The sequence below is a fragment of the Coenobita brevimanus genome, chromosome 23 (genome assembly GCF_032717465.1).
Source record: "Coenobita brevimanus isolate Jiangsu-jjx chromosome 23, ASM3271746v2, whole genome shotgun sequence".
NCBI lineage: Eukaryota > Metazoa > Arthropoda > Malacostraca > Decapoda > Coenobitidae > Coenobita > Coenobita brevimanus.
Genome location: NC_136976.1, coordinates 64,963,032 through 64,977,406, shown reverse-complemented (window position 1 = coordinate 64,977,406; position 14,375 = coordinate 64,963,032). Strand labels below are relative to the sequence as shown.

At 41.6% G+C, this 14,375-nt stretch overlaps 1 protein-coding gene across 3 annotated transcripts in view; it reads left to right on the top strand.

Annotated features, from left to right (window-relative positions):
* Positions 1-10,737, top strand: part of LOC145393000 (sodium-coupled monocarboxylate transporter 1-like) — a 143,916-nt gene extending 133,179 nt beyond the window's left edge. For 2 of the 3 annotated variants that reach the window (XM_080267310.1, XM_080267309.1), the window contains 5 exons: positions 144-262; positions 1,165-1,322; positions 3,418-3,659; positions 4,577-4,671; positions 8,108-10,737. In XM_080267310.1, the coding sequence (XP_080123436.1) occupies positions 144-262; positions 1,165-1,322; positions 3,418-3,659; positions 4,577-4,671; positions 8,108-8,292 (799 nt within the window). In that variant the 3' untranslated portion in view covers positions 8,293-10,737. The remainder of the gene's footprint in view (positions 1-143; positions 263-1,164; positions 1,323-3,417; positions 3,660-4,576; positions 4,672-8,107) is intronic. The other variant, XR_013896090.1, reaches the window with a different exon arrangement.
* The last annotated feature ends 3,638 nt before the right edge of the window (positions 10,738-14,375 follow it).

Sequence of the window (14,375 nt, the reverse complement as noted above, 5' to 3'; positions counted from 1 at the left end):
TTCTTGATGTAAACATTCAGTATATCTTTTAATTGTGTGTGTGTGTGTGTGTGTGTGTGTGTGTGTGTGTGTTTTCTGGGTTGGGTCTTGTAACAAACCTTCGCAACAAAAGCATTTATTTAGTTCCATTCTTCCTTCAACAGTTCCGTGTCGACCCAGCTGAACTCCATGACGGCGCTGCTGTGGGAGGACTTTCTTAAAACCATGAATGTCTTTAAAACTTGGAGTGACGTTAAAATAGGGAGCCTGCAAAAGGTGATTGGTAAGGTCACAACAAGTCAGTGTTCGTTATTTAGCTTTCATCATCGTTAACATCATCATCATCATCATCATCATCATCATCATAGGTAATGCAAGAAGTGGAAGTCATATGAAAGAAGGCCAGCAAAACAAAGGGTACAGAAACAGGAACATAAGGGTATAAAAGTACAGCAGAACTATCATCAAGTGGCCAGGGAAATGAGCCACACACCCATCCGCTCATCCACCAAGCTTTCGAAATTCTTAACACCACCTCGTAGGCCACACAAAATATGCTTCACAGTGCCCTTACGAAAGAGACCATTCCGGTGACAGTAAAGTTAAAGAATGGGGTGCAACCCTTGTCGTATGTATACCCATACAAATTCCATCCATCCATTTGTATCTTTTGGCCAGTTTCTTTGTTTCCTCAGCGTCCATATTTCGCTTATTTCTACATTCACTTACCATATTCATCCCTTTTCTTCTTAGGTAGATGAAGGCCAGTACTGATAGTTATGCTTATGTTGATGTGTGTGTGCATTAAAAAAAATCAGTCCTATCAGTGCATTGGTTGGTAAGATAAACATTTAGTCAGGTCGTTCAGGAGAAGATGGGTTTGGCAGAGATGGGTGGGTATGATGGTCTGGGTTGAAAATTAGTTCAAACATGGCACCAGAAGTCATGTCTGTGAAGGCATCCTGGGGATGCAGTCATTGAAATGTGTTGATTCAGGTAATTTAGGACTGGATGGGATGGGAGGAGACAAGTTGATTAAATAGGGTGGGATGGTGGTGGGTGGTGGCTGATGAGGAAAGTCGGAGGAAATATATGCAATGAAGTTGGGTGTTGTAGGTAGGCTCCTAAGATGCATGTTAAAAGTTCTATCTATATATCTCCAGTATGTGTGTGTTGGTGTTGCAGTGTTGGCTACGGGTGTGCTGGGCATCGTGTTGGGTTTGGCGGTGTCCCAGATGGGTTGGTCTTTCTTACGCACTGTGCTGGCCATCAACGGGGCGCTGTCGGGGCCGCTCATTGGACTCTTCCTCGTCGCTGTCTACCTTCCATGGGTCAACAATAAGGTCGGTAATAGGAAGCAAACTCGCCACTGAGTTTCGTCCCACTGAGATCGAAATCGGACATATTTTGACACAAACTACCAGACTGTGTAGATCGAGATAAAGTCGGAACAGGGATACCCCTTTTGACTGAGCCATGTCCTTGAGACACTGTTTCTCACAATCAAGTGCATCAAGTCTGGTATTGAGGAATGGAATGACCCAACGTGGTTTAATAATACTGTGTTCTTACTCATTCCTTTAGCCCGACCTACACGATCAGAAACCTGCGTCAGAATATGTCTGATTCCAACCTCTGTGCCGGGTCCCTTATTCCTGAACCTGACATGGTATTCCCGAAATAGAGGTCACGATGGCATAGTGGAGATACCCCTCTGGAGGTGGATGGAAAACTGGTGACACAGAGAGAGACGAGGCTTCCGTTAGATTAGCCATCAGGAGCCAATTCCTGTCTGTCATCTTTGCTGACTTTTCTCAGTGTTTTCAGTAATACGGAGAGTAGTTCAACATACTCTTCCTATTCTGCCAATGGTCCTCTCAGGAAAGGGGATCATATGCATCACCACAAAAGGGCCCTTACCATGTAACTACCACTCAGTAAGCCCTGGACCACTATCCTCTTCAGTTTTCATCAATTTTCTGCAACATTCGTGGCTCTCCGTTTAACTTCCTCTCTACTGAACATCACCTCTCCCCTTCTAAACCTCACCGCCTTTTTCTCGCAGATACCAAGCTCACTTGACTACTGACAGCTATCCTTACACTGTATCGCCCTAATTTCTTAATACTCATTTAGTGCGTTAGTGTATACAGCGATCTAACTTGTGTTAGTGTTCTCTAACCTGAATCATCTAAAGTCTGTACACTCTGGCTACGGCTATCCTACCAAACTCTTTCCTAATATACAGCATATATGTATTCATAGCTTATCACCTTAATCTACAAACTAATCAATTCCTGGCTATCTCACTTTCACAGTGGAACATTTCTTCCATTTCTCCTTTTTCTTAAATCTCCATTTTTAGGGAATACTAATGTTCACCATCAACTCTGGGTCTATTATCCATTCATTGATCCACTTAGTGAACAAGAGTACATCTTTTCAATTCATAATGACTCAAGAATACCTTGTGCCCGTATTTCTGAGCGCTTTAAAGAGAATTTCATCATTCTAGAGCTTTTCCACTTGGAGTAGTCCGTCTGCTTTCTCTGCTGGGCTGCTTTCATCAGTTTTTCTCAGTAACCTATCCTCTCATTCTAGTAAGGCCTGTGGACCCTCCCAGTAAACATTATCTGTGTTATAATGGCGCTGCAGATTGGGAAGCCTTCAGGTAGTACATTTATAACTTTCCTAGAAATGATTATTGCTTCCCTGGCCGAGAGCCAGCTGGGTGTGCACTGCATACTACGGACCTCATCCTCTCCGGCATGGAAGCCTTACTCTATAGTCATGTTTCTTCCACTGGTCTCCACTCAGATGGCTTTGTTATTGTTTCCTCCTCTCATAAAGCGAATTCTTTGTTTAGACTTTTGCCTCTGTCTCTACTCTGGATTATTCTGCTGCTGTTCCTCTTCCCTCAGACTTCCTTATGCATCCATTATATTTTTTTAAAAAGATGTACTTGCTGCCTTCACTGGCCTCACCACTGATAAGCTGCACGGTCCTGTGGGGTCCCTTCTGTTGTTTTCAAAAATAGATTCCATGATGATAGTGCGTTTTTGGTCAACCGGTCATAAAAAGGACAGCCGCCCCCTGCACCCTAACTATCACCAAATTGCTGTAATCTCTTGCATTCATTTAGTCTTTGAAACTATACTCAACATGAAGATTTTGAGATACTTGTCTTATAATCTTTAACCTCTTCAGTCCCATGACTTATTCTGTAGCTTGTTCTCGCCACCTCCAAACTAAGTTAGATACAGCCATCGTAAGCCCCATCACAAATTATCTCCCGTAAACCGAATAAAACTGTCTAGTGCTGAAAGCATTTTTAAAAATGTGTTACCGAATGCAAGAAGCTAAAATATTATCTGCATACAAAAGAAAATGATAAACTGCAGATAAGCAAAGATAATCATTTCACATTTGCCATTTCAGGGAGCTTCGTCCGGGTTTGGAGTGGCCCTCGTCTTCAGTGTGATCCTAGCGGTGGGTCAGGTAACCATGCCTAAGGCGCCCTACCTCCCGTTGTCCCGAGATGGCTGTCCCGACGTAGGCGCCACCACCAACACCACCACAGCCACACTGGTCACCACCACAGCCACCACTGCACTGCTCACTAACACCACCTTTGACACCACCACGCTCGCCCCGACTCTCCCTGCACCTTCACCTCCTGTGTGAGTAGTTTTGTCTCACTTTTATTTCTGTAACACTCAGAAATACAACTGGGGACCCAGATGTAATTTCGACTGTTGCGTATTGTATTTTACGGGAAGATTTGGACTAAGCAATATTTCATTATTTGCCTCAGTGATCCTCGTGCAGTCGATAGACTTTATCCTAAGCCTTCTTTTTGTGTTGGTACTATGTCCTCTCACTGATCCTCTTTCTTGTTGCCTTTTCATAAGCTTTTTTCAAACCCATAGATGCCATAAATATTTTACTGTCCCTCTCCCGTGCATTCTACACTATCTATCTCAAAGCAGATATTTGATCCACACATTCCCTATCACTCCCTAAAATCACCCTGTTTATCACTCACCAGGCTTTCTGATGAATTTCTTAATTTGTCTATAATCATTCTTCAATATGCCTTCTCTACAACACCCAGGAAGCTTATTTCCACGAATAGCATTGCACTCACTACGATCTTTTTTTTTACACAATCACAGTCTTTTGCAGTCTACTTGAACAATTTCCATTCATCCAAGCTTTGTGACATATTTCCAACAAACATTTCATTCCTCTCTCTCTCCGTTACATCTAGGCATCTCTTCATATACATCAGGACCTGCTACATTCCCATTCTTTAACCCCTTCAAAGCTTTGTTTACACTTTGCTGAAGTCAAACCCAGGCACCACTCTCCTCTACGCACTACCCAAACCAGTCACGTTTACGCACTGCTCTCATCATTCCAGTCCATAAGCCTGTAAAAGATTACATTTTTTTTTTTTTTAGTTTAACTCCAGACTGTTCTCCACCCGGTCAGGGACTGATATTGCATCCTTTCAGACAGCAGTCTACTACTCTCTCAATGACCACCACTTCCCTTTCATTTAGCCCTGGGATTCATATGTATTTCTTCAACTCAGAGGCGAAGGGCTGTTTGGACTGTCGTACTGCCTGAATCCGCTGTGGGGGTCGCTTCTGTGTATCGTCATCTCCATCATCGTCACGGCCATCACAGGTAAGGATGGGACACCATGTGTGTGCCACCAGATATGCCAACCCTGTATACATCCCTCATCAGGACTATGCCCCTCACGTCTGTATCTAGCCACGTATCAGCACTAGTCAACAGTAATGACATCTGTCTATAAATGAATCGTATAAACGGTTTACATGAGTCATACTTCAGTGGAGGTAGCCCCAGACCCATGAGTTGACTGACCTGCCCTAATCATCACATCACACTGACTTAAGAATAATTCTGAGGACTTAGCAACTATCATTGCAGTAATGTTTAGTTGGGTTATTGCTTCATGATACGCATACATTATTATCTAAGAACCCTCACCAGGAGTGACGGGAAGAATTTAGTTCACTATAAACCAATGTGATGTGTTGTTGGAGGCCGTACTATATAGTCACCTGATGGGTATTCACTGTGTCGATTATATATATATATATATATATATATATATATATATATATATATATATATATATTGTACCTGTGTGTATTAAGCAGTGTTTGTGTCCCCATGGTTGTTCAATATAGATGGCTGTATAAGGGTGATGTTATGTTAAAAGTTATGGAAGGGGAATGAACATGGTGAAGGGTGGAGAATTTCATTTCTGATATAAGCAGATAATGTTGTGCTACTTGCTAACTGTGAACACCTCTGATTCAGAGGTGTGAATTACTGTGAACGGTGTGGTTTGAAAGTAAATGTAGATATTAATAAATCGATGGTTGCTGAGAGAGGTGTCACTAAAATGTGCTGGTGAAAGATGAGAGACGAAATTGTGGAAGAGCATAAGTACCACGATACCGTTAGAGAAGATAGGTAAATGTGTAAAGGAAGTAGAGAGTATACCTTAGCTCAAGAATCATAGCTGGTGCTATGAAGGCTTTGATGTGACACAGGACTGAGTACGGAGAATGTATGTTTCATCACTGCAAGAACTTGAAAACTCAAGAATGAGAACAGTGGAAATGTGACAGTTAAGAAAAGATGTGTTAGTTGCATAGATTGGGCAGGCTGAGAAACAATGAGATTTGTGAAAGTGGAATAAGAAAGTCTGTTGGTCAAAGGGCTGTTAATCAAAGAGAAGAACAGAGTGTGCTTGGATGGTATAGACAAAGACAGAGAATGAATATACATAGTGAGGTACAAATTAATGAGCCTGAAGCTGAGAGGAGGCATGGAAAGCCAAGAAAAGTTGCACATGACATGAGTACAGTCATCCGTCAGAGTCATCCTTAAACATTGAACTGCTCGAGTTCACCTGCCTAGGTGTAGATCAGGACCTCATTTAGCCCTTCTCAGTTATCAACTTAGATTTGGTTTGGGTGGAATGACAGATGATACGTGCCCAGCATGCAGAATATCCCACACAACATAACAACATAACAACACTGCACAGCACATGCCACACTAATACGCAGATACATCAACGGTATAAGGAACCTGTTGGATGGACCTATCTGTCTATTGCCAGACGCCTCAACCAGTAAGGGGTGGTTCCAAACAAATCACCTCCATGTCGTCCTGTCCAACTCCATTCCACTGCCCTGCTCCCAGCTCACATCCACCCACCCCTCTCTCATACACCTCTCCACTCCATCCCTCCATCTCATCCTCGGCCTCCCCCTCCCTCTCCCCCCCTCTACCTCACTGCATACACTGTCCCCGTTAGTCTCTCGCTCTCCATCCTCTTCACATAACCAAACCACCTCAATGTATTTCTCCTAACGCTTTCTATCACTTCCACATCCACACCACAATGCTCTTTCACTTCGTCATTTGTCAGTCTGTCTCTCCATGTAACCCCACATGCTCCCCTCAAATAATTAATATCCACAGCTCTCACTCTTGGCTTGTGTCCTTATACAAGGTCCAAGTTTCACTTCCATACGTTAGAGTTGGTATCACAATACTGTCATGCAGCGACTTTTTTGTCTCCATACTCACTTCCCTGTTTCTTATCACTGTTTTCAAAGAACCAGCAACCTTTCCTCCCTGTTGTACCCTTTCAAGCACTTCACCCTCTAAACTTCCATCCTTACTCATCACACTACCCATTTTCCATTTCCTCCTCATCCAGCCTCACTTTACTTTCAGTAGCTTCGTTTCTCTCGAAGACCATAACTTTACTCTTCCCTACATTCATCTTTAGATTCCGTTTCTTACACACTAGCCCAAACTCTTTTACCAAGCCATGCAGTTCCCCTTCGTCTTCACTTAACAATACAGTATCATCTGCAAACAACAGTAAAGGGAGTTTCCAAACACTGCCCTCTCTCATTCGGGTCGCTTCAACATCCACTGCCCTACCTTGCACCTCTTTTATAACCTCATCCATATACAGACTGAACAACCATGGAGACATGACACATCCCTGTTTTAATCCAACATTCAAACAGAAAAATTCACTCAGTTCACTATCCACTCTCACTGAAGCCTTAGCCCCCTCATACATACGCTTTACGGAATTCAACAACTTCCCATGACCTCCATATATTCTTAATACTTTTCCCAATCCTTGTCTATCAACTCTGTCATATGCTTTCTCCAAATCCATGAAGGCCGCATACAAATTCTTTCCCTTCTCTAGAAACTTTTCCACTAAAGTCCGAAAAATGAATATCTGATCCACATAACCTCTTCCCTTCCTAAAAACCTCCCTGTTCTCCAACTAATTCCACTGTTAATTCCATAACTCTGTCAATAAGTATTCTACCATATACTTATCCTATTACACTAAGAAGACAAAAGCCCCTGTGATTGCCACACGTTTCTTTTTTCCCTTTTCCTTTGTACAGGGTAATAATTATACATGACTTTCAATCCACCGGGACTCTCTTGCTCCCAGGCCAATCTGCACATCTTCCATATCCATTCTACTACTATCTCCTCCCCTGTGCTTCAGCATTTCACCACACACTCCATCAGTTCCTGGGGCTTTCCCCATTTCGACTTTCTTCATTACTTTTACTACTTCTATCGTACTGATTTCTTCCTCTCTTCTTATCTCCCTCCTTCTCTTAGCCATTCCCCAGCCACTTATAGTCGCATTGCTTTCATTCCCTATTTTCAACATTTCCTTAAAGTGTTCTCTCCATCTGCTTACTTTTTCTGCCTTCTCCACTAGCAATTTACCATTTTTATCTTTCATTCCTCGACTTACCTCTTTATTACCCTGTCTAACTCTCTTTACTTCATTCTAGAACATTTTCTTGCATTCCCTCCACTTCACACTCAAATTCCTTCCAAATGCCTCATCCACTTTCTTCTTACTCTCTTACTTTGAATTATTACGTGGCCTTAAGCTGTTTGAAAGATCTGCTTCTCTGCTTTGGTTTTCTTTGTTTCTGGATGTGCCTTACCTTATCGTTTAAGTGGAAATTATGACCTTAGAGAGAGAGAGAGAGATTACTAATTATATTATTGTTTTCAGGCTGCAATACCCCAGAGGATGTGGATGAGCATCTGATCGCCCCCAGTTCATGGCGGTTGTTCCAGAGGTCACTCAGTCAACAAATCATTGAATTTTTGCGAACCAAGATTCTGCGCAGAAAACCCCACCCCAGCCCCACTGTCAACAGCCAACCCAGCGTCACCGACCCACTCAACAGCTCTTAATCAGTAGACGAAACCAAAGACAATGAAGTCTGAAAAAGCAGGCATGAGAAGAGTGCAGCTTTGCAGTTACGAACCTTCTGTATATGTCAATAGCAATGTTTTCCCTCTATAATATATTAGTGTTTTCTTCCGTCAGACTACACATGTCTGTACCCAGTTAATTATGTTCTTGCGGGGCCAAAAGTTCGATAAGCAAATGACGTTTACTAGATGCGTCACTCGCGCGGCCTGACTAATGAGGCATTGGTGATGGCGCAACACAAGTAATGCTGCCGTAATAATCACCACACGCACTGTCGTATTTACAGTTACTGACCGTTCTGGTTAGCCTCAACAGTTTTCAGTGTCGACAGTTTAACTCCGAGGGAGAACTCTGTCATTCACCTTATCTTTCAAGTAAACAAATAAAGATGCAGTAAATGAAGGAAACCAAAGCGAGTGCGCATGTTAAATATTATTATGAAGTGAGCATTCGATTGACTGAAAAGAGTGCCAATGATATGTATAAGTCCTGCTGAGTCTGAGCAAGGCACAGTTACAGAGGGACAGAGCAGCCAGCATTTTCACTGAGCGGAGTCAGGGCCAGAATATGCATATGCACCTAGGCATTATTTCTTCCTACACACTCTGACTGATACTCAGAGATGGAAAAATACTTTGTGTATCCAATGCAAGTATGCAAGAAGACTCTGAATGACTCTTGCATATTATTACCTATTTATGTGTCTTAAGTCACAACGACGATAAATGAACTAATAATGTCCTCATACTGATATGGTATTTATTGTAATGATGAAGACTATCGGTTGACCTGAAGTTTACTTGAAGAAGGAAAACTCAGATTGAAACGTTGTTTAGGACACATGAATACCAACTGAAGACTTGGCGTTGTGTATCCAGTCTGTCATGTTCAAGCCACAAGTGGTCAGCACGGCCTCACGGTTTAGACGCCCTTATCTGACAGCAATTAAGCACCACAAAATAAGCTTTGGTTTTAAGTTTAGTATTGTGTATAGGGCAAAACATACTTAATATTTTGCTTGTCTTTACATATTAGGTAATACTGTGTAATAAATATGTATATTTTTTCGTATATATTTTATGGTACTATTTATACTCAAACATTTTTAAACCGAAAATATTAATAAGGTTATTTAAGTAAATATTAATAAGGCTATTTAAGACTGCTTTTCCATTATTACATGCAGTTGATGTAGTGCTACCTTCAAGCAGCTCTGCAATGAATGACAAGCCAAATGGCTTCTTGCAGCCCAGGAAACAATTTACTACGATGGATGGTTACCATCAAGGTTCACACCTGTGGACCCTGGTTACCACATCCGAATGGATGCCTAGTAGAGTAGTAGGTTAAGGCGCCCCAACTAAATATTTGCGATAGGGGTGTACATCCGAAGATTGGTTGGGCTTATTGCCCACAAAATGCCACTAATGGATGAGCGACCGGTAACCCTCACCTTAAGTGTCTGTACTACGAGTAAGTAGCTAAGCCCCACGCCGAATGCTCCTGATGGGGCCATAATCGATTGGATGATAGACAGAAATATAGACAATAAATTACAAGCTGACTGTTGACAGCTGAGCATTTCTGTAAAACTCGTGCTCCCGCCTTAAACTTGTCTCCGTGGAGTTGTTGATAACGGGAAAGCTGGAATCCACCATTCTTATTCTTGCTTCACTGTGGAAATTGTTGCTTAGAAGCGGTATAAAAAAAAAAAAGTAGATTCTTTGCTGTACTGTGGTTGTGTGTGTGTGTGTGTGTGTGTGTGTGTGTGTGTGTGTGTGTGTGTGTGTGTGTGTGTGTGTGTGTGTGTGTGTTGTAAGGACTGCGTTGTAGAACCATAATCATCTGTGGGTCGAAAGCAACACCTGTTTTAAATGCAATGCCTTCCTAGATGTAAACCGATACCTTCAGTGTATATCTGTATTATACACAGTGGAATTGAAACGATAATTCTGCTATGTATGTCTGTACTTTTTTGGTATGTGAAACAAATGAAAACTAGCCATATTCAAAATGTCTTGCTTCCTCCACATTTGTCACTCTTGTTTTACATTGGTCTGTCCCCCATTTCAAAACTGCACATGACAGCCGGTGGGCTATTGCATCAAATACTGCTTAGCCACAACCGATACAAAAGAACCATTTCATTTTGCGATAATGTCACCCAAATGCCATCACACCCATCACTAACAATACTGTTTCCCATGTACCTGCAAAACTTATCCAAGATTAGAGTTACATGAAAGTAGGTCACACTCTCGCAAGATCAGTTCATATTATCCATTGTACTGCATCGATGAATACATGTAAGGTAATAGTATTAGCACCATTTTTATGTAACATTAAATGTATGTGTGTTAGCTAGTCTGAGAATCTCGCCAATGTGATGTACTTATAAAAAATATAATTAATGTATATTTATAATAAAGTCTAAAATCTAAAATTGGATTCATTTTACGACTACAGTTTGTCCGCTTTAACTTGGCGAATATTTTGCTCATTTGCAGTATATTCCTCGTTGCTCAGTGGCGAAATGAGACGACGTTATAGTTCAAAATCCTCTTTATAGTACTTCTTCATTACTGGCATTAGAACCATGTATCTTATTACAACCCAGTATACAGGGTTGATCGATGGCAGTTTTAGGCTAAATAAAAGTAGCAAGCATATTCTTAACCGTCAGTCATATCGTTAACCACTTCAGAAAGATCACTTTTTGTAATCTTATTACACCTATATCCAAACGGTTTTATACTCGCATACCTCAGAGACACTTCACGAACTAAAGTCTTCATAAACCCTTCTCTAAGATAGGTCGAACTTAGGTTTATATAATCATCTGGAGGTAACAAAGATGAAACGAAAAAGGCATCACACGGGAAATTATTTACATTACAAGTAGTACTTTCTTGCTGCCTCAGATGATTGTATCTAAATCAGGTAAGACCTCTCATACTTCACGAAACACCGCCCATCCGCAGAACAATTTCGGTACTTTCGCATGCAATATTTTGTCTACAGTTCCCTGCCAACATTATGCTTAGGAACATTTCTCATTCCTCCTCGAAGGTCAGAGAGTAATTCTTAATATAATTTCCTGTTTTGTGCTTCATACTGCTATCTATTCAATATGCAAAATTTTCATTTAACGCCTTACATTGCTACAGCCGGCAAAGAAGCATCGGCGAACATTTTATTGTAATAGCACTTGGATTGGACAATGTTAGATCGCTGTTTTAAAAGTGTTAGGTTAGGTTAAGCAAGGTTACGTGGGATTACGGTTTCAGTAGGGTCAGGTTAGGGTAGGTAAAGTTCGGTTTCAACAAGGTTAAGTTGTGATTTGGATAAGGTTAGATTATGATTTCAGTTGGGTTAGGCCAGAGTCTGGACAGGGTTAGGTCAAGGCTTGGATAGGGTTAGGCCTTGGTTTCAGTACTGTTAGGTCATGGTTTCAGTAGGATTAGGCCATGGTTTCAAGTGGGTTAGATAAGATTTCAGTAGGGTTAGGTCATGGTTTCAGTAGTTAGGTCATGGTTTCAATGGGATAGATAGTGGTTTCAATAGGGTTATGTAGTGGTTTCAATAGGGTTAGGTTTCTTTACATCACTTCACGGTCAAGGTGGGTCCGCTGGGTTGGGTTTTTCTGGCTTATGAAGTTTTGGAGATCCACGAATGGGGTGACAGGGTGCGTGGTCGGGTGGTGATAGGCTGTGTGGTCGGGTGGTGATTTTTTTTTTTTTTTTTATGTGTCCGACTCTGGGCATAAGCTTCACTGCCTGCTCTCAAGGCCCAGTAGTCCTCCTACATACCATACACCTCTACATGTCACCACTTCGGCGCCAACACCCACCGTCCATATCGAATACATGCTAGGGCTGTCTCATACAGGACTGGGGTATTGGTATTAGCGGGGGTATTTTTGCGACATGTAGGCGGGTCTTTTGGTAGATCAGTAAATTCTGATTCTGTGAAATTCAAATCCTTAAACTGTTCCCTGCCCCAGCGGGGATTTGAACCTAGGTCCAGTTGGACTACAGGCCACCTCTCTACCGCTTGAGCCACCGCTCGGGTGCGTGGACGGATGGTGATAGGCTGTGTGGTCAGGTGGTGATACGGTGTGTGGTCGGGTGGTGGTGTGCAGTCGTGAGGTGATAGGAACTGTGGTCGGGATGATGATGATGATATTCGACCACCACTTTCCCCCTTGGTATCCGGGAAAGCGAATAAAGCAGTTCACTTCCTATAGTACTTTATTTTTAAAAGTTACCTGACGATTTTATTCAGTTCAAGGGAGACATCTTGTGAATGGTGGCGAGGCCGTACCTGAGCACTGCATAGCGAGGCTCTTTCCCCAAGGTGAATAAAACTGTTGGAGATGGCACAAACTTAATAAAGAAAAAAAAAAAAAGTCATCGAATGAGCTAAGTGCTAAGAGGAAATTTGTTGCAACTCTGTCGCTTTGTTATAGTGGTACACACACACACACACACACACACACACACCTGCTTCGGGTGGTCCATCGTACTCCGCTGTCATTATTTTCTCCTGCATTTCATCGATATGTTCTTCGGTGACTGCGGAGGCGGATTCTCGATGGCCACCGCATACCACTGTCACGATACTAAATTTCTTGGTTACGACGAGATGACTGTGCATGCCATGAGTGTCTGCGAGTGTTCCTCACGCTGATGGTTTTTCTGTTCATTTTCTAGCTCCTTCACTTCTTGCTGGCAGCGTAATCGCCAGCGTATTTGTGTCGTAATCTAAGTTCCACAGAAGGCTCCGTAGCAACCCTTCTTTAGAGATTTACGTAGCATATTGCCGCTTAACATTCTCTTGTATACTGCTTATATAGTTCTCATATCGATATGGTTTGCATTAAAAAGACTGAGGAGGTTAGTGACGTGTATTGTGCAGACCCATCTGCTAAGGAAGTGTTACGAAATCACCAAAGCCGCTTCAGATACGACTCTGAAACTAAATTTTCAAGTTTATGGGTTCTGTTTTAATCTAAATCTTTTAAGTGCCCTTCTTCATGAGTTTCTTGTGTCGCATCACAGAACCGCCAACTGGTCATCTTCCATCACAGAGTTGCCCATATATTATTTTCCGGGTACTTTCTCACTGGACAAATGGACAACGAGGCTCACCCATTGGAGGCAGGTTCACGGCTTTCATTAATTTGACAAAAGCCTTTCATACTGTAAACCACAGTGCACTGTCGGATGTTTTGCTTACATCTGGCTCCTCATCGACATTTGTAGCAGCTGTGCAAGAGTTCAAATGGTTTCTCCCAAGCAAAAAAAAAAAAAAAAAAAAAAAAAAAAAAAAAAAAATCCTGTAAGCAGCAGACACTACATATATATATATATATATATATATATATATATATATATATATATATATATATATATATATATATATATATATATATATATATATATGTTGTCAGATAAACTGGGTCAAAATAAGTCTTGAATTTAGAGGAAATATTTGTGTCGTTCCAGGCGAGGCGGGATTACTCGATCCCTCATTTAGCACACCTATAATAGGCATGTGCTCAACCACTGCTATAGCTGAAGATCCGTATTCTCGTGAGGTTATATGAGGATTTTTGGTACCTCTTTCTTGGTTATCCCTCTTCCTTCTTTCATCTTAATATTCTCTCGTGTATTCTTTATATTTTTTTTAAAGTATTTACTAAGTTTGTATATCATAAACGAAAATATAAAGGCACCATACTCAAAAACAGCTAAAACGAAAAAAGTGTTAGGGAGCTTCCTGAACCGACGAGCAGATGACACAAAGACACTCAGCTTCACGTAACTTCAGTCCAGCTTTCCCCACGAGTGTTTACTGATACTCATTGTACTCTAACTTGGCCTAAAACTGTCCTCTCTCCATCTTGAATGCTGACCTGTAACAAGAGATTAACACTAATATATGGTGTTAGTCATGTAGAAGTGCTACGGAAGGAATGTAGAGCCATAGCACTGACTTTTTTTGCCACTGAAGTACATGAAATGCATTGTAAAAGGATGAAAATCTGGACCAAGTTAGT